This window comes from Lonchura striata, chromosome 1 (assembly GCF_046129695.1).
Source record: "Lonchura striata isolate bLonStr1 chromosome 1, bLonStr1.mat, whole genome shotgun sequence".
Taxonomy (NCBI): Eukaryota; Metazoa; Chordata; class Aves; order Passeriformes; family Estrildidae; genus Lonchura; species Lonchura striata.
In genome coordinates this window covers 22,767,669-22,787,996 of record NC_134603.1, presented here as the reverse complement: position 1 = coordinate 22,787,996, position 20,328 = coordinate 22,767,669, and the positions used below count along the sequence as shown (strand labels likewise).

The 20,328-nt window shown below is 42.4% G+C and overlaps 2 protein-coding genes and 1 non-coding gene across 3 annotated transcripts in view; 1 reads left to right on the top strand and 2 right to left on the bottom strand.

Moving 5' to 3' along the window:
- Positions 1-11,672, top strand: part of MATN2 (matrilin 2) — a 58,057-nt gene extending 46,385 nt beyond the window's left edge. Inside the window, exons 22-27 of the mRNA XM_077782796.1 lie at positions 741-1,154; positions 3,627-3,779; positions 7,615-7,686; positions 8,201-8,305; positions 8,534-8,629; positions 11,511-11,672. Coding sequence (XP_077638922.1) covers positions 741-1,154; positions 3,627-3,779; positions 7,615-7,686; positions 8,201-8,305; positions 8,534-8,629; positions 11,511-11,563 — 893 coding nt within the window. The 3' untranslated portion in view covers positions 11,564-11,672. The remainder of the gene's footprint in view (positions 1-740; positions 1,155-3,626; positions 3,780-7,614; positions 7,687-8,200; positions 8,306-8,533; positions 8,630-11,510) is intronic.
- A 1,618-nt stretch (positions 11,673-13,290) lies between these two features.
- Positions 13,291-17,100, bottom strand: RPL30 (ribosomal protein L30). The gene is made up of 5 exons (XM_021543257.3): positions 17,022-17,100; positions 16,884-16,934; positions 15,886-16,031; positions 14,663-14,793; positions 13,291-13,459 (listed from the first exon to the last, which is right to left on the bottom strand). Exons 2-5 carry the CDS (start codon positions 16,902-16,904, stop codon positions 13,410-13,412), a joined length of 348 nt encoding a protein of 115 aa, XP_021398932.1. The 5' UTR covers positions 16,905-16,934; positions 17,022-17,100; the 3' UTR covers positions 13,291-13,409.
- LOC116183345 (small nucleolar RNA SNORA72) lies at positions 13,667-13,801 on the bottom strand. Its single transcript, XR_004147945.1, has one exon. It is a non-coding gene; the product is annotated as a small nucleolar RNA SNORA72 (small nucleolar RNA).
- Positions 17,101-20,328: the final 3,228 nt, after the last annotated feature.

The window sequence follows — 20,328 nt, the reverse complement described above, 5'->3', positions numbered from 1 at the left end:
CTCCAATCTCTAAATTCCCTAAACTCAATATTAGTGCCCAGTGCCTGCAAACTACTCTGATTTTTGCATGTGCATTTACCAAAAACTATGGGAAGTAACAAATTTTACAAATTCACCTGTCTGCTGACAAACTCCTAGCTCTAATGGGTAAACCAGAAAAGATTAATTGCAGCAATATATATGTCTTCTAATTACAAAATTGGTGGACACAAGCATAAAGCCCCTTATCTAGCCAATTCTGATCCTCTGAATAATTGAATATTTTAAAAACTATTTTATAACTCCTGCAGCACAAATGCAGCTTCAATGATTCTCTTCCATGTCTCTCAGTGCTGACAAATTTGATAAATGCAAAGTTAGCATACAACCTCATCTCTGGAAGAAAATGATGGCAACTCTGTCTGTGTGCTAGCTATGTTCTTCAATTTTCTCCACTTAAGAGTAATTCTAAACATTTGCTGATTGTTGCTGCATTTTTAAGAGTTGTAGTATTCTGCAAAGCAGAATATGTCTCAGTAAATATTCACTGTAGTTATAATTTTGTAAAATTCTTAGTCATAGGCCCACTCATCTTTTGACACAGGCTGTACACAACATCTTCAGACATATTAGCACAGTAAGACAAGCCAGGAACAGGCTACTTTAGATGATCCCTGAATTTTTTTCCAAGGTATCCGGATCCCTTTCCCAGCCTTGTGGGGTTTTTTCTTGATCTGTGCACTCTGTTGCTCATTTCACAGGATGCACTGAAGGCCCAATTGACCTGGTGTTTGTGATTGATGGATCAAAAAGTCTTGGAGAGGATAATTTTGAAATTGTAAAACAATTTGTCTCAGGAATCTTGGATACACTTGAGATTTCACCCAAAGCTGCTCGAGTTGGTTTGCTTCAGTACTCCACTGAGGTTCGTACAGAATTTACATTAAGGCAGTTCAGCTCAGCCAAAGACATGAAGAAAGCTGTGTCACAAATGAAATACATGGGCCGAGGTTCCATGACAGGACTGGCGCTGAGGCAAATGTCTGAGAGAAGCTTCACAGAGACAGAAGGAGCAAGACCATTTTCAGCAAATGTCCCTCGAATCTCCATTGTGTTTACGGATGGACGGGCCCAGGATGAAGTCTCTGAGTGGGCTACCAGAGCAAAGCAACGTGGTAAGTGGAGATGTTTTTGGTGTCTCATTCTTAAAGGCAAATACAGTTTGGATGTGCTAATCGAGAGGTGTTTGCCAAAGCAGTCTGGCCAGTACAGTGACAGTGACCCCTGTCCTGCACATCAGATCTTCGTGTTCACAAGGGCCTTTGCTGCCATCCATGTGCATCATCCCCCCCAGCAGGACTCATGGGGAGTGCCTCACCACAGGTAGTGATGCCACCCACCTGGAATGCCCTGAGTGCCCTGAACGTATCCTCTAAGGGTAGACACTTGATACAGAGACCTGGGAGCACTGGGAACTTCATCAAAAATTCTAGGAAAACAATAAAAGAAATCCCAAGCTATTGCTTCAAAATAGAGCAATTCTATTCTTGTGAGAAATACTACAGTAATAATTTGCTGTATTTTTGTTGATAGGGCATATTCTTTATTTTTAACCAGTTTTGTAGTACTAATGGTGTTCTGGAAGGAGATTACATTTTTGAAAAGAATATAACTGTAGTGCTCTCTATCTTACTGTTTCTACATGCCTATATGCTGAAATGTGACTGAAAACTGGTGATTTTTAATTTCTAATATATTTTGGCAGACATCCATCCCTTCGAACACCTGTACCACAAATCAGAGTATTTTCATCTCTTTAGTAGAGTGAACTGAAGATTTTTAAAACTTGTCAAGAAAATCAACAATCTCTTTATTTCGCTAAACTTTTTTTTGTTATTTTATGAGAAACTGCTTTAAGAACCATGGCTGATGGGCCACAACACAGAGAAAATAGCCAGACTTCAAAAGATTTTGCACATCCTTTTTTCTGTGCTTGTTTTATTGATTTGACATATTAATCAGAATTTGATACATGATTAGGAGAGCATTGATAGGATCAATACCTCTCTGTAAGGAGAAAAGGGAAAAGCATTGAAGGATATAAGAAGGGCACATGCTAACAAGAGTGCCATTATAGTAAAAGATAAAGTGATCTTAAAATAACTTAAAAAACCCCAAACATTTGCAGGCTTACTAGTGAGATGAAACTACATGGAGGATTTGCAGAAGGAAAGAAGCACACTACCTTCCTTACTTGCTGAATGAAACCTCAGTCCTGGACTGCTTACACTGACTCTGCAATGCTACAAGCCAAATCTACTCCCTGTGAAACTGCAGCATAACCAATAGAGTAATGCTCAATATGAAATGGACCTTGAATACTTTATCACTGATATCCCCAAGTCTTTAAATAGCAATAACGTCAGCATGACTGGTGCATTCATTAAATTGAATTAGCTTCTGGTAAACACTTTCCTTTCCTGGCTAAAGTGCAATGGTAGGCAGACTCATGAAGAAAAGTAAGGAGAAACGCTAGAAGTTAAAAACTTGGAAAATTTATATTTTGTGGTATTATCAGGCCCATGATTCTTCAGCAAAATGTTAAAAGTTGCAATTCAGTGAGTGTGCAGCAGTTATCACCTCATGTAAAATAAAGATATCAAAACTCCTCATCTCAAGTTTTATCTGAAACCAACCAGAGAAGGCAGCTTCTTCTCTTGAATCATGTAAGAGCTGTGAAGCTCATAGCTGTACTATGAATCACAAAATCAGTACTTGTTGTGGACACTTTCTAGGCCAGAACTGATATAAGGAGAAATGCTGTATCAGATCACATGCTCATGAACATAAAAACATAACTGCTGACAAAGAGATTATTGAAGATCTCTATGTTTTGTAGTTATTGCTTGTTTAAAATGTATCTGGTAAGAGGGCTTTGAACCACTTCCTCCTTACCTGCTTCTAGAGTTAAGAAAACTACACGTCCTCACTTACCTTCTCCCTAGCACTGCTGCTGTGGAAATACTTCTCCTGAGCATCCCTGTTGTAAGGCTTTTTCTTTTCTAGCCCCATAAATTTCTTGTTTTCCCATTCTTACTCTCCTATGTGGGCCTTCCACCCTGTTAGTGCCCCTTAGAGAGCAAGAATCAAGTTTCATTGTGCTCTGAGGATTTCAATGAAACACTTACGTATTTTTCCGAAAAATTAGTGCCATCTTTCAGGATTCTGCCCCATTTGCTAATATGTAACAGGTTTTCCCATCAACCCAGTAATCAGATGCATTGCATATACCCTACAGACACACAGAAACCAGGGACTTGCAGTGCAATTGTGAAGCTGAACTGTGTGATTCTCTTGCATCGTTATTGTTTGTAATACTCTTTCTGGGACCATTTACTATCAGTAGTGGCCAGGCAAGCGTCATCTCTTTAACATAAAAACTGCATGTCAAATTACAGCAAACAAGAGAGTTTCTGCAAATCTCCCAGTAACTAAGCATATTAAGCCTCTTCACTAATTTTAATGTTACATGTAATATATATTTCTTGGGCTCTCCCTTTCTCTCTTATTTTCCTTTAATGGGTGAACAAGTACTTAGAATTAGAACTGCTGAAAAAATAAGGATGTGCAATTTCTTTTGAATCCAGGTATAATCATCTATGCCATTGGAATAGGAAAAGCAATTGAGGAAGAACTGCTGGAAATTGCATCTGAGCCATCATATAAACATCTCTTCTATGCTGAGGATTTCACAGCTCTGGAGGACATAAGTGAAGAGCTAAGAGCCCAAATCTGTGAAGGTAACAAAATCCCATTTTCCTTGAGATAGAAATGAATGTTTTCAAGTGTTTTGCTTTTTTGATTTTTCTGCCCTTTAATACATGAAGAATATATACTGTTAATCCATCACTGTATTTCTATGGCTGAGTTAGCCATACATTGAACCCCACTCCAGCAAATAAGCACAATCTATTTCATTAGGAATTTGGGAAAATAATCAGGGATTTGCAATATCTTAATGAGAATTAAAAAAAAAAAAAAATCCTAAGACCAGCAGCAAAAACCTAAACCACAGCAAAATAAATTGTCAAGAGCTGTTGTGTGTATTTATAGACTAAAAATAGTTCACAGCTATGAAGAGTGTATTTCAGTTATGCATAAGCTCTGAGTTTTGCTACACAAATGTGAAAGGTTTGTTTCAGAAAGCACCCTTATTTATTCTGGAACAAACAGCTTGTATATAAACATTCCCAGATGAAGTTTTGTAAAGGGAAAGGGGAATCTGAGCTGAGATGAAAGCTATGGATCCAGGGAGAGGACAGCAAGTCTCTCCCACTCATACCTTCCCAAGACTCAGTATTTTTTTGTACATTCAACTGGAACCTGAAGCAAAATTCAGAAACAACATATGGAATTATGTTAGTTGCAAGACTAGAATTGTGCAAGATGATTTAATTTACACTAGATTTTATCTGGCTGTTTTTTTTGGAATTAAAAGCAAACATATTTTGCCCTTTTTTTTTTCTTCTACAATTTTGTATAAAATCAGCTGCCGGACATTTCTTTATACAGATCTCAAGAATGCATCTGTAAAAAAGACTTTAAGGATCTTTCTTAGCTTGCATACTCTTTGTCCTTCAGTCCTAAGAAGTCCTATTTGCACCTTTCTGAAATAATACTATGATAATATAAATACTATGATAATATAAAACCAAGTAGGTTCAATTAACCTTATTTGGCAGATAATCTTCCAATGACAGCATGTCATCTTAAAAGCTTTTGGAGAAGGCAAACCCAAAACTATCTGGCAGCCAGAACAATAATTCTCACTCATTAGCAAACCCCAGCACAATAACTCTCACTGACCAGCAAACCCCAGAGCTCAGTAATGGAAATGCATCCTTCAGGTACCCACAACAGTGGTTAGCAACCACATTTTTTTTTTCCTTTTAACTACATTATTTACAAGATGAGAAAATAAGTAAATCCTGCCCCTTTGTGGCAGTTTCATGTCTACACCTCCAGTAACTGGGCAGCACTGGTGCTTCAGCTCCTGTCCTCCCCCTCTCTCAACAACAGGCAATGAATGCCTCACACCTGTGAACTGAGGACTGACCCAGCCTTGTTTTTCTGGACACTCCAGGACTACCTATTCCTCATCAACTCACTCCACCAGAAGGTCTGCCTCCAAACCGTTACACAATCTAAAAGTTCTTTTTTTAACTCCTTCTGTTGTATACAGTGCAGTTTTTCTCCTCTTCAATAGCAATGACTTTTATCTTTACTCCAGCTTTGGTCCTTAGCTGAGGTCTGCTGAGGCTCCACCTTGTGAGGACAGGAGGAGATCCTGTCCTCATGGACTCACTGAAAGAGCCTCTCATCCCTAATCCCAGCTGTAGATGCACTGCATGTTTCCAACTAATGTCAAAGTCCTCCAAATTTTTTGGGGGGTTAGGCTTTTTTCTTTTATTCTGCAAGAAAGCATCTGCCTTGTAAAATAGCTGCTGATTACTATTAATTATTCTTGATGACTAATAGTAAAGGCAAAAATAGGAGTTTTTTTCTTCCTCTTGCCTCTTATTAAAAGGAATTCAGTCGGAAGGTTCCCATTCACTACCCTGGTTAATGTTAATTTCTCATCTGACTGGAAGCACTAACGAGGCTCCAGCAATGTCATACATACTGAGTATGATTGCAGCTTTCAGCCCTGAGCATGTGCATTATGGGAGCTTTTAATTACATGGTCATATGCTATTTTTGTCACAAGACCCCAGCCCTGATCAGATGACAGTACTCAGCAGCCAGCTGGTTAACATTCTGTTCTCCTTCCAAATTGTGGATGGTTATCAGTTCATCAAATAATCAGACACTGCTTTTGATGACACTTTTTCAGTCTCCTCCTAACAAATTGTGTTTTGTTACAAAACAGAACACTAAAAACTAACATCCAACTTCAGCATTGTTCCCCAACAAATTTATTCATTGCACTGACTTCACCAAGGGATTCAGGGTGATCAGCCTCTGTCACTACTTATGTTTTATTCAGCTTCACAGATGCAATGAGATCAGAAATCTCAAAGCCCCAACTACTTTCTGAAGCCTGAAGAGGAGTTTCTTAAATGCTAAATTCCTATTCCAAACTGGAGGCCTCCTGCCACACCTCTACCAGTGCATCTGTCATTTTTCATTTGTCCCTAATTACGTGTCCATACCAGGCCAGTGTCCATAGCGTTTCTCTGCCCTTCTTAAACAACCTTCTCCTTAGCTGAGCAACTTCTGGAGCAAATCATGACCCAGGGTCAAACACTCAACATTCACGTTACCTGCTCTATCTCTCCTACAACAGACATCTTCACCATCTTTGTTCCCACTTGATTGTTCTTCAGCTAGACTCTGCTTCTCATTTAATTCCCTTGTGATCTTATCCCACACCTCTCTGCCCTGAACTCCAAAATCGGAGCTCCTTCCAGCAGCTGGTTCCCATACAGACAGAGATATCTATATCTCTGTATAAATATTGTAGTTCTGCTGCCTCATCTCTGGTCCTATTCAACCATTCATCTATTCTTCCCTAATATTCATGCTCTGTAATTCCAACCTCCACTCAAAAGGGCCTCATCTCTTCTCCAGTGCAACTTAGCACAGCTGTATATTATTATTCATCTGTCAAAACTGACTAAACCAGCAGGGAATAGTTAAAGCAAAGCTGGATGTCACAGAAGCATCTTCCACCTCCCTACTGCATCTTCACGGTGTATCAGGCAAGTTTGCACTGTCATCTTTTACTCCCGTGCATTCATTTTCAGGGAAGGAGCTGTAGGTTCCAGAGGAGGAGGTGTGTCCCAGATGCTCCCTCAGCCTGGCATGCTCGGTCACGAGGTGCAGTTGTTAGAGGCTGCTGTTCATCCGGCCGCGGAGGGCTCCGGGGGCGCGGAGGATGAAGCGTTCATTTCCCGGCGGGGAGCGGGCCCGGGGAACCGCGGCTGCCGCCGCTCTGCCCTCTGGCGGCAGGACGGGGTAGGGCACACAGCGGCTGAGGTTCTGCCTCGCAACACGTTTTGTTTCCTCCCAATCTCTTGACTAAAATGATCCGGGTGTGGACTCTGAAATCCTTACATTTTAAAGGCTGTGCTTCGTGAATTAGAAATGTGTATTTTTGCTTACAACTGTAGTGTATCAAATAGACTCTGCTGCACCCTTCTTACCTAAAAACTCCCAACCCCCTGATCAATATTTCCCATTATAAAGAAGAAGGACAGAAAGAAACTTTTTCTTTCATCAAGCAATATTCTTATTCAGTTCATCCCAAAGGATGATGGATGATAATGAAACATGAAAGAATTTTCACTGTAGGACACAAAGTAGATTGCTGTCATTTCAGATTGCTTCACTATTATTAAATATTCACTTCTGGTTTTGGAGGAGTCCTTCTGATAGTCTGAGTTGAAGGGCAAGTTGTGGAGTTTCCATCAACACTGCACCTCTTCCAAACTGCACAGGTATAAGGCATTCTCTATGTGTTATGAGAGACAAATATCAAGCTACTGGCAAGAAACATCTCCAATTCTAGAGAATGTGAACATTTTTATTGCTCCTTTTGTGATATCATTTCCTTTGGAAATTTCTATCTACCAGCCTTGAAAGAGTCACCTCACCAGCAGGATGCATCATCTGGGAGGCTTCATAAGACTGGTCCACAGCCTTCAGGTTGGCTGTTTTAACTCAAGTGTCCTCTCCTGCTGCCTTTTCATTACGCCTTCTGTAGAGAACTCTCACAATTCAGCTAAAATGGTTTATCCCATGTCCCTGCCTCCTCACCCCTCTGAATGACCCTGCAATGTGAAAAATGGAGATTCACTGTAACAAAAGCATGGCTGCACGCTTCTTACATCATCTGAATGAAATACTTCATGGGAAAGCTTGTATTTCAACACTGTGCTTCACTCTTTAAGCATATTCAGCTTTCAATCACTTCGGTTTTTCACAGGAAGCTTCACAATTCCCTTTCAATTCTGCAACCCACAATTTATACCATGTACAGAGCAAATGCAGCCTAACAGCTTGGTTTCTTCTTATCTTTGTATCCCTAATCGTTTCCTTGAATGATCCTCACTGCAATTAGTGAGATTACTTACTAATTAAGGAGAACTCAGTGCATGAAAGTAGAAAAAAATTATAATTTAGTGGGTCTGATTTTTAGAGTTTTGGGGGGTTTCTGCAGGACCTGAATCAACCACAATAGCCATCACAGATGTCATTGACTGTCCACATCTTGCAGTACACCACAAGTATCTTTTTGAAGACAGTCACATCCACTCAACAACAGGTAATTGGGTTCCCTTTGTTTAGAATAACCCAGACTGTTCTTTGAACAGAGGACTACACATTGTGTACTGTTTTCCAGTACCAACAGAATCTGCCTCAGGGCGTTCCTGGGGATGTTGACCTGTTTTGAAAACAGGAAACCTGCTCTGCATTTATGCCTTGTCATTTCCTCCCCATCCTCTTCAATTTATTCAGCATTCATCTATACTTAAGTGTTTGTGTTTTTCAGCAAAAGCCTCAAAAGATAATGACCAGTGCAAATGTGAAAATCTTGTGACATTCCAGAACTATGCAACCAGTGAAGTAAGAAAACTCACCCAGCGATATATCCTTTCTGAGTAACTGTTTCTTACAGGTAAGATAAGTAAGGCAGGTTAAAACAATGTTTTTGCATCAAGTCTAATCTGCCTCCATAGCTAAAATCATTTATTGTAAAGAAAATCTTAACTATGTAATAGTTTCCAAGAAGTAAGGCCTTTAACTTTTAATCTGCTTCTCCTTCATAGAAAGGACCAAAATATTAACAAGGATCTTGAATTTTAATAACCCCTTACAGTAAACACCTTCAGGAACAGCAAAGAAACAACTGGTTAAATTCAAGACTAACATTCTTTGCTTTGGGTTACTTCTTCAGATGCCACTGAAATAGCATTTAATGGCTACAGGTGTCAGAGTACAGGAGATGTTTCCCTGCTGAACTCCTTGGAAAAGCAGCATATGCAGTGATTCATTTAAAACCATACTCTAGATGAAGAGGAAAATCAGAGTTCTCAGGTTTGTTTAATACTGCATTAAAAGAAAAGCAGATAAAAGTTAGTACAGATCACTAGCTTCTGCCACCCAGTTAGTCTATTTCAAGGGAGCTGCTAGTGCAGCAGCCTTTACACTGCCTGCAATATCCACGTTTCAGGAAACAACAGCAGTAAAGTCGCAATACAACTCATCATGCACTATTTATGCAGCAAATTCCATTTCCTTCATGAAAGCTGCTTCTGATCAAATAAATGCTAAGAAGACATCACATCTATTTGAGTTGTGTAACTGTGAGCAAGAGCAGTAAGCACTTATTCTCTGAACAGAAGAGTGCAGTGATACCAACAGCTCATCTGTGCTTTCTAGACAGGAACAGCTTCAGACTCTGAACAGTCTGTCCAGAGGGAGGCAAGCAGAGCCCTCTGTGGCTGGTAACCTGATACAGAACACTGCCTAGTTCAGATCTTCCCTACAGCAGCCAGGCTTATCTCTCACCTTCCCAAGGGAATCCTTTGGCAGACACTTTATGGAATTATGTTCTAGTCACTTGATTAAATTACTCCAGGCAAAGCAGATTTCATAAAGGAGGAGAAAGCAATCATGTCAGGTTTTTGCCAGGTGTTTCAAATGCTCATCAACATATGTACTACTCTGATGGGACTTCTTCAAACAACTTTGGAGAAAAATTTCTAGGTAATTTCCCACATCCTTAAGTGATATATGACATGCAGCATTCCAACCTGCATGCTGACAAGAAAGGAGACCAATTCTTGCCCCTTCAGAAGCTCTTTACTGCAATGTCCAGCAGCTGGGCTGTGAGGAACTCTAAGCTTACTCAGAATCAAAGAACTTAGTTACTAAGCTTAGAACCTTAGCAACATGTAATTTTTTGCTTTACCATTTGAGCAGGCAACCCTGTAGATTTTTACTCCAATGGCTCAAAGTGATGGAAAACCTGTCAACACTGACCCAGAGACTAGAAATTTTTATAGGAACAGTGCTAAGCACTTCCTCAGAGCACTGTGCAACCACTGCTTTGCAGAGTATGAACCATCCAGTTTCCTCATCACAAACCTTGTTTCTCTGCCTTATCTCAGGAGCAGCTCAGGTATGAGGTGATACACTAGTCCTTGGAACTGCTGACTGCTGGCTAGTCCTCATCCAGAGATCTGGAGGGTGAGGGAGGGAGAACTGCCTGCAAAAGTAGCTCCAGTTACACAATACAAATTTATAGGGACCAGTCAATACTGTTTTGTGTCCAGCTACATTAACTTCTGTTAGTAAGTCAAGTGCAGTTCCACTCTTTCAACTTTGTCTCTGTGGACACCTAAGAAATATAGCTGCTGAAGAAAAAGCAGTTCACATGGTGCTGCCATGCACAGAGTAACTTTGCCACAGCAGGCAGATGAGAAATTACCAAACCCAATGTCCAGGCAGACTGGACACCCACAGAAGCAGGATGCCTACCCTTGCTCCTTGCCAGCAAGAGATTTTGCTGCTGACAATGGAGGGGGGAGCAGCACATGTAGCTGTTCTGGCCAAACTCAAGAGGCCAAATTCTACTTGCCTGTCTGCCCTAAAAAATTCCTAACAGCAATGTGTCAAAGATCCCAATTTATATGCCCAGTTCTCCATCTTCCCTTGTATAAGACCTTAAAATGCTGAAATCAAGACTCTAATCAAAGAAGCAAGGAGTAGGGTGCAGCAAATTTATCCTTCTGAGGTAGATCTCAGCACCTTCAGATCTTGTTTGATATTAGGCCTCCTCTTCCTCTCAGCTTCCCCTGGCTGCAGCATCTCCCTCTCTGAGAGAGGGGCTGAAGTAAGCAATACTGGTCCAAACTCTTCCTGCAGGAGACAGAATTCCTGCCAACTGAAAGTGCTTATCAGGAAAGAGAGGCTGTACACTACTTTGCATTGCTACAGCCCTAGATCCCTTGGAGTTTGTGCTCTATCCCACATTTGTCTGGGAAGCACTGTCACAACTGTGGACTGGAACAGATCATGCGGAGCAGACATTCTTACCGGGGTCTCAGAGCCCCATAGTTTTATAATATACTGTTACTTATGTGCAGTTTTCCATATGATTAAGTAAAACATTTTTTAAACAGCATTAACTAGATAAACATTTACCCTCCCTTTAAAATAGAGAAAAGCAATCCATTTGTAGAACCCGCCTTTTTAATAAGCTGCAGTCTGAACTCCATGACAAGGTATGCCTGTTAAGGAATGGGGCTTCACACAGCTTCTCAACTCAGCTGATCAAATCAGAACAAGAAAATACAGGAGAATATTGTGTGAGACACTACTGGGAGTCAAAGAGGAGAAACAAGAGAATGTTTATGGAGCATAGTAATCAGGTTAGCTTACTTTTTCTATTAATGCATCCTATCAGGTAGCTGACTTTTTCTATTAATGAATCCTATCAGTAGCTTTCCTTAACTTTTATCCACTGGAAGAAATGACAAAGAGAATGGAAGACTTGGAAAACAGACTAAAATACTGATCAGAATTTTAAGTGTATGCTACACTGTATATTTATATATACAAACTTCTCAGAGCTATTTTCTTAAATTGATTCAAAGTAAAATAACATCTTTGTGTCTGAAGTTGAAAAGAATATTCTGGATCCTTGCATTTATATGCCATGTGTTGTCTTGCATTGATTGCAGATAAGGAATGTTGAAATTTTTATATAAACCATTTAGTAATTAGCAGACATTCTAATTAAGCAGAACAACTGAAATAAGCTATGCAAAATAATAAAATGCTGTTATTTTTCTGAAATGAAACCTCCATGTTTTACAGTATTTTTAGGGTATGAATTTCTTTTACTCGCTTTTCTGTATTTCCCTCCTCCACTCCTAGCATTTTAAGCAGTTTGTGTGTATATACAGTTCTATGTATAGACATACATAGAACAAGAGAGACAGCATTCACAGCCATGGGCTTGACTTGGATTCTTCAAACAAGAGTTACTACTGGAATCAGTAGAAGCAAAAATATAGTTACACATTTGTGTTTAAACTGTGATGGAATTAAATTATCAAAGTGGGAAGTCCACTGGATTATCAGGGCATCACAACTTGAAGTTTCAGAAAATTTTTCTTATGTCCAGACTACCCAACTTTTCTCTGCTGGCCTTTGGTCAGTATTCACTGATTCTCTAACTTTCCTGACTATAAGTAGTATATTAATTCTGAAACTATTACTTGGTCAATTCAGCTAGCTGCACACCTGGTTAAATACTAAAACACAAACAAAACCAGCAAACTGCTTCTATTCTGGCCACCTGAAGTGTTTTCAAGTTTCACTCCCTTCCCTTGACTGCAACTCATCCATATTTGTGGTTTAATAGGTAAATACACCAGCACTTCCTCCTTTGCTCTGACACACCTCAGAGTTTGCCTCTTGACCATCTCCAAATGGAAACACCAAACTTCATTCACTTTATAACAGAAGTAGGAGCAGCAAAACTTAAGCAATTAAGTGATACCAGACAAGACGGTGAATGTGCATGGACATAGAACAGCAAGCTTTGAAAGATACCTTGTGCTTTGGCATACTTTAGAATTCTGCAAGGTTACAGGTACATTCTTTCATTAGGTGTTTGCTTTTACCATGTCAGAAAATCACTAGCACCTCAATTAACAATCCCTCATAATAAGGAACATCCTGCAGTCATGGTCTCAAACAAAACAAGCCATAAATCTCTAAGATACTGACATTCTCAGCAATTGTGACTTGAGAACTCCAGCTCATCTATCTTCAGTAGTACCTTCAGAAAACTAAAAAAAGGGCTATTGATTTAAAAACAGCTTTGTGAAGTTAACTGGTATCTTACCGAAAGTGTATGTTACACATCTAGAAGCTATATCCTGTTTGTCCTTTTACAGAGATGTACTCTTAGAAGGAAAAGATTAAGGGACTAATGCACATCACTACTTGATTCACTTGGTAAAAACAGTTGTGAAATATTTAATGTAAGTAAATCTCTATGCTCCCCAACAACATCCCAAATTTGCTACTGTCCCTTAGGTGATGCCTTGTGTTTGCATTAGCACTCCAAATGAAACATTAAGGAAGCCCCAGCCTGCTGGGATTTGGCATCATACTTGCCACAATCATATGAAGCCTTCCCTCACTTACCTCTTAAGATCCACAATGCCTACAGAACAAAAGGCAAATTTTGCCATGTGAAAGTTATTTCTAACAGAACAAGAAGCATAGCAGTGGTAAGGAATCTTAATTTATATAGTTTGTTCCCTAAAACCAACAAAGGTATAATACAAATTTTTCTTTAAAAGAGATCTGTAACCAGTTTTATTGTAGAAATAACACCTCTACAGCATTTACTTCTCACTGGTTTGTTCTGGCATGCTTCTAATGATGTCAGAGTCACCTGTAAAACAAAAATGTATTGTTACAAGAGGACCCACAGGAAGATGATTTTCAGGAATAAAACTAAGGAAAAAAAACCCCACCCGTAAAATCACCACTGTGATTCTAGATAGTCTGTTTAGGAAAAAAGCAAGTAATTCTGCTAACATTGCTAAGAACACTTGTAACTGTTTTTCTAATCCAAATACAGCATTTACAGTAATTATGCACCTGTCACCAGCATTTACAAAGCCAGGACTAAAACAACAATCTAGTCCTGGAGGACACAATGCATAGTTTTACTATAGCGAATGTCTAGCCTCCCCTGATCACAGAAATATCAGGACAGCGAGAATATTCGCACTGGCAGCTACAGAGCATTAGGACTGACTTGCAGCCCCCACCCCACCCAAAACCAAACCTGAAAGTGACGTTTGGAAAATTAAGCTTACAGCTACTATTTGAATACAAGCAAGATAAATTAAGTTCCCTGAAGCAGTAGGAAATTCAAATCATTGTGACTTGGGGAACAGTTGGTTAAAGTTATTACGGAAATCATTAAACCTATGTGTATGCATTCTGGTCAACAAACAGAACAAGGGATTGATTCGTCTCTTAAAACATTCTGGGAAGTCACCTACTTAGCATTCTATATAAGGAATCTGAGCAACTCTCTGGGTCAAAGATTGTTACCAAACCACAGCAATTACATACAAAGTTTTAAAATGAATTATTGAATGTAATTTTCATTCCTTTGATGAATATCCACATGCCTATTGATTATTTTTCTACATATTATTCTGGGAAGCAGGACAAGTCACAATCTTTGTCTCAGACTAAAAACAGTCCAACAGGGCTGTTGTAAACAGTATGTTGTGCAAGCTCTTGTCCTAGCTGATGGATTCAGCATTCCCATACAGTTGCTTCCCAGACACTGAAATCTCCCTACAGACTGTCAAGCAGACAAAATGCTCACAGGGCTCAGCATTAGAAGAGCTATGTGCAAAAGAAGCAGAATTCCTTCCAGGTTCTAAGAACCTAGGACTTGGAAAAGAACAGGATCTTGGTCAGAGAAATTTTTAAGTGTTAAACGTGATGGAAAAAGGCAGTAAGTGAAGTGTGTCATCACTGCTGCTCATTCCTTGCTCAGTGCTGCTACTCACAGGAGAAGGGAGGATCCACAGACTCCTCCTCATGTGGCCCCCATAATGCAGGAGGGAATTACCTGGGTCAATGATGGCCAGTGTGCACACTCTGTAGTATTTTCCACATGCTGTGCCCAACTCAATGTTGTTCCCACTATAATGATGGACACCAGTCTTGGCAAGCATAGCGTAGTACTCAATCTCTGATTTTCTGAAATCCAAAAATTGGGTGTTAACAGGACCACAAACAATTCTGACCAACTGCAATACACAGAAGCAGCTTTAACTCCTACCACACTTAAACCTTAAGACCATTAACTTTTCCTTCCCACCCAAAGAAACAGCTGTTTCTTGTGAGGCAGCATCACTCCACACTTGTGGCTTAGGAACCTTTATTTAGATGTCTGCTGAAGGTTTGTAACAGCAAACCCTTCAGGCTGCTCCTACACAAGCTCATTTCTACATGGTAGAAGGATTCACCACCTGCAGACCTCTGAAAGGCCTTTTTTATGTGCCAAAGTGCATAAACTAAGAGAGTTGATGGCCAGTGGTGTCCAGATACTGAACAGAGACAGTTTTTGCAGCTGAGAAAAGAACCGTGTATTTTAATTTTAAAATAGAAAGTCCATCTATGCTGCCCTCTCTTCTGAATTCCTCTAGGCGAGTCTAGCAGTCAATACTGTTTCCCAGGCATTTTCAGATCCACACTAATATTGGGGATTGCTGCCCACTGCAACAGTCCTGCTATTTCTCAATTATCTAATTTCTGGGCTTTGAATTTACATTTTCTTGAGCCTGTACAACGTCCCTCAACAACAAAAACGGCCCAGGTATTCAATGAGGAAAACATCATGATGTTAGTACAAATTACATTCTCAAAAAAGCAGTTTCACTGGCCAGAACTCCAAATTTATAACTAACTTTGACAAATTGTGTGCTTCAAATACTTTATATCTTTTATCAGTTTTCCTAGATATAAAATTATTTTTTCAATACACTAATTTTGGAAAAATATAGGAATTCAGCCCCATTACTCTTAGTGAACACTATCAAGTGTGAAAAGCTTCCAGTACTTTCTCTAGTGCCTTTCTTTGAATCAGAAAGCCAGGAAAACACCAGGAAGCATTTCAACACTTCTAGACTTGGAATAATTACACAGCAAACTACCAAACAAGTTTCAGAGCACTCTAGAACATGCCAGCAAAGCCCTCTGTATGAAGTCTCTGGAGCAATCATCATGAAGCACACATTGCCTTTGTACAAAGAACCCAACTTAGAACTGTTTTCTCCCACATGTGCTTACCTCAAAGCAGGACAGTTGTTGGCGAGGATGACCAACTTGGCTTTGCCCTGACGAATCATTTTCAGGGTCTGTTTGTACCCAAGCACATATTTGCCACTTTTCATAACCAGTTGAAGCCTGGAGTTGATGGACTCCAGGGACTTTTTCTGAAAAAGATGTAAGAAAGCATTATTGTGTTACTTCATGCTTTTCAGAACAATAGAGAACACAATAGAGAAATTTCATATACATTTTTCATAATCTCCCTATAATCTGAAACATGGACTAGGAAAGACCAGTCAGTTACCTGAGTATAAGAAAGCCTATGGACAGGGGCATTGCTGATACTGTGCTTTCACAAGTTCAGAAAGTTCTTTCTTACCCCCACGTCTCTCAATCAGTAAATACATCTCAAAGCACGTTTGCTGCTATCTACATAAATCGGCGACATCTGCGTGTATCTGACAAGTTTTTGTCATGCTCAGCTAGTCAAGGCCAAGTACGTACCACTTCTGCCTTGCACATCTAAGCCAGGTTCAGAATCCGTCTCTCCTTAGGGCGCACACTGACAGCATTACACAGGGCAGCAGAAAGAAGTAACTGTGCGATATCGAGCTGATATTAAAACACGGGAGCGTAAAGCTCACGACAACAGGTTAGATAGACCAAGAAACCAAGCCAGATCTGTCAGAGCCACTCTGAGAAAGGCCAGAACACAGCAGGACAGGCAAAACCTGAACGCCACCCGCACCAGGCCCTCGGCACCACCTCTCCCGTCCTGCAGCCACCTCAGGGGCTCTGCAAGCACCGGGACACGGCGCGGGAGGGACCGGAGGACACGGAGCGCAGCGGGAGGCGGCCGAGGGGCGCGGTCAGTGTTCGGAGGGCACGGTCCGAGCCCCGAGGGCCGCGCCGGGCCGTGCCCCGGGCCCCCAGCACCCCCGGCCGCCACCCCAGGCCACGCCGGGCCCCGCCGCTCCGCCACCACGTGCGCCCGGCGCGGCCCCGCTCTCACTCACCGTCTTCTTCGCGGCCACCATGTTGCTGCCTCACGCGGGGTCGGGCGGTACCTGGAACACAGGGGGACGGAGGGGAGCGGTCAGAACCCGGCAGCAGCGCCCGCAGCGGCCCCCGCGCCCCGGCCCGGCCCCGCTCACCGCAGACGCGCCGCCAAGATGGCCGGGCCGCCAGAAAGGAGCGAGCCCCGGCGAGCCCCGCGCGAACCCCGCGGCAGCTCTCGCGAGAGCCGCGCACAGCCCGCCCCGCCCCGCGGCTGCCACCGCGCCCGAACCGCGGCGGCGCGGGCGGGGCGGGGCGGGCGCGAGGCGCGTGGGCGGGGCCGGGCGGGGCCGGGCGGGCCGGCAGCGTGTGGGCGGGGCCGGTGCGCGGGGCGGCCCGGCCGCGGGGGTGACTCCGGGGGGGTGACTCCGGGGGGCTGCTGCCTCCCGCCCTTTCCATCCCCGCTGCTGCCCTCGTTCCGCAGAGGGGCTTTCTTTGAACGCCTGTTGCACTTCACAGCCTCGCGGAAGGCCTCAGCTGCTGATGCGGGAAGAGCCGTAGTGGCCGGAGCCTCCCCTCATGGAATCACGGAACGGCCTGGATTGCTAGGGACCTTGAAGCTGGCCTAGCTCCAGCCTCGCTGCCGTGCCATCTTCTGCTAGACCTGGTTGCTCAGAGCCCCATCCCACCTGGGCCTGAATACCTCACAGGACTGCGGGCATCCATAGCACTTGCACCAGTGTCTTCACCACCCGCAGAGTAAAGGGCTTCTTCCCAATATCAAGTGTAAACCTACTCTCTGCTTGAAGCCATTTACCTTTCTCCTGTCACCAGCAGTACACGCTCTTGTAAAAAAAAGTCTCTGTCCATCTTTCCTGTGTGTTCTGATGCCGGAAGATCACAATCAGGTCATCCCAAAGTCTTCTATTTTCCAGACTGAACAATCTCAATTCTCTCAGCCTTTCCTCCTAGCTCCAGCCCTCTAATCATCTTGGTGGCTTCCTCTGGACTCGGTCTGACAGGACTGGGGACTCCAGAGCTGAGCACTTCAGGTGGGGTGTCACCAGAGCAGTGTTCCTGGGACTGTCACTTCTGACACAGGGCTGATGGGGAAAACTAAGGAATGGAGAAAATAAATCTCTTGGGCACTGCCAGGCACCAGCACAGGGACACGCGGTGGTCTGCCCGTGTCCCTGCTCTCTGTGCCGTGCACACTGCCTTGCTAAAGCAGCGGCGCCTGCCCCCTGCCCGGCGCAGCTGCCCAGTTCTGCATGACTGGCCTGTCCCGACGGGATACAGCCCCGGCACGGGGCTGAGCCTGAGCAGACAGACAGGTTTTTTGCATGAAACCAGCCACCGAGCTTGGGAATAGACTTGGGCCCAACTCTGCCTGTTAGCAGGTTCAGCTTTGGGCACCCTCAGTGCAGCTCCCGTTTTTCGTGGGGTGATGGCTCTGCACTCCCACCACTGTACAGTGCCCTTATCCTGTCCCCAGGCAGCTCAGTCCCTGGCTGTGCCGGAGGGACAGTGCAGGGAAACTTCCTCCTGCCCCCTGTGCACATTAGAAACCACCAGCTTGAAAACTGTCTCGCTGAGCACACAGGCACAGCATCGTCTGGGACCAGGGCCGCGACATGAGGCTCCCATTTTCAGGCCGAGGACATTTGTTCTCGATCCCACAGTGCTGTCCATCCTAGAAGAAGCACCCCAGACTGGCGCAGGGAAGAGCAGAGAGCAGCAGCAGCTCAGCTGGCGCCTGCAGGGATGAGCAGTGTGGATGTTCTGCATGTGAGTTGAGGAGGTTGCCTATGACATCCCTCTAGAGGATGCTTAGGGATCCAGCCACAGGACGTAGTCTGTAAAGGCATAGAAATGTGATTTTCTGCTGGTGTGACTTATTCCCTTAAGACACTGCACCAAAAAGGCATCCCAGTGTGTACAATTCTTATGAAATTACAGAACTAGCATAGGAGCTTTGCTAGACTCGCCCAGGTTAGCACAAGCATCGGAAAGTGTTGGGCTTGTTGTCTTTAGGAAGTGTCATGCATTTATTGATATGGAATATGGAGAAACAAACTAAAAATCCAAGACAAAACATGCTGCATTCAGTTATTCTAGTATGCTTATATTAATAGATGTTATTTCAAGTAAGGGAAATAATTTATAGCAATATACTGCAATGCCCTTCTCCTGGTATGATTACCTCCATGGTAACTTTTTCTGATGTATGATCACTGACCTAACCAAAATATTTCCAACAGGATAATCTTCTTAGTGACAGGCAGCAAACCATCATCCCAATAATTTTTTTTTCTGAGTAAAAACCTTGGGTTTTGACAGATCAGTTTAAGCATCTAAATTAACATCTAAACTAACACTGAGACAAAGGTATCTTGGAAAAAATGTTACCAAACTTAAGTGGAACTGAAATATCATAAGTGAAACTCTGACACTGGTCCATCTCTAAAGGTAAAGTTCTCTGGGAATAATGTCTCTGTTAAGCACATAAATTATACATGTAGCATATAAATAATAATATAAAAATGTTACATTTTGTTGTATCTCTATAGTCAAGTATCTTTTATAGAAAAAAGCCCATTTCTATCCCTTTACAGAGTATGATTAAATCAATTTTGAAATATACTTCAAACTTTTCTTTGGCAACTGAAAAGTAAACTCCATTCTGTGTCTCTTTCTCCTCCTGCTCCTCTTTTTGTCCTTGTCCCAGCCCTCAGGTTCATTGCTGTTATTCCCCATCAAACTGTGGCTTTGCTTTTCACTCTTTATACTTTTATTCGGTTGGTTATGATCTGATGAAACATTCATCTTTCATTCTTGTTGAAATTACTAGCGAGGGAGTAATGGCTCAATGGGCCTCGTGAAGTCCTCGTGGATGCCATTCCATTGGACTATTCCAGGTTTTATGTCACCTTGCAGTGCGGGAGCCATGCATGGGAGAGGGAGCTGTTCCCAAGGATGCCATTGCAGCCTCCGCTCACGTCCGGAGAGAACTCAGCTGTTTATAAAATTAGTTCTTTCTAGTAATGTGCTTTTAAAAAATCTCTGCATTTCCAAAGGAACTTTCTGATAGACACTTTGGGCACTGGATCCCAAATTCTGTCCCTAAATCTAGGTGGAATTAAGGATTGAGTTGGGGGTGATGGGAATACAGGCAGAAATGGGCACTATTGTCTCTCAGCCCTCAAACCTACTTTCTGTGAAAGCCTCTCCTGGGAGTCCATGGCCCAAAAAATGTCCTTTATAAAGACAAAGGGATAGTCCAAACCAGATGGAAATTACAGTAGAAGAAAGAAAAGGCTTTGGCCCTACTAAAATTCCTTAAACAATATTATACAGCCACTGTTTTGTTAAAAACAGAATCTGGGACTGCATGAGCCTTCACAGCAGTTTGAGGATTAAGGAATGGGGGAGGACACATCAGGCACTCAGGCACCCTCAGGGATC

Coding starts and splice junctions, on each gene's coding strand:
- RPL30 (XM_021543257.3), bottom strand. CDS start 16,904: ATGGTGGCCGCGAAGAAGACG. Junction 16,032..16,883: donor TGGTGGCCGCGAAGAAGACG/GTGAGTGAGAGC, acceptor CATCTTTTTCAG/AAAAAGTCCCTGGAGTCCAT. Junction 14,794..15,885: donor AACAACTGTCCTGCTTTGAG/GTAAGCACATGT, acceptor TTTGGATTTCAG/AAAATCAGAGATTGAGTACT.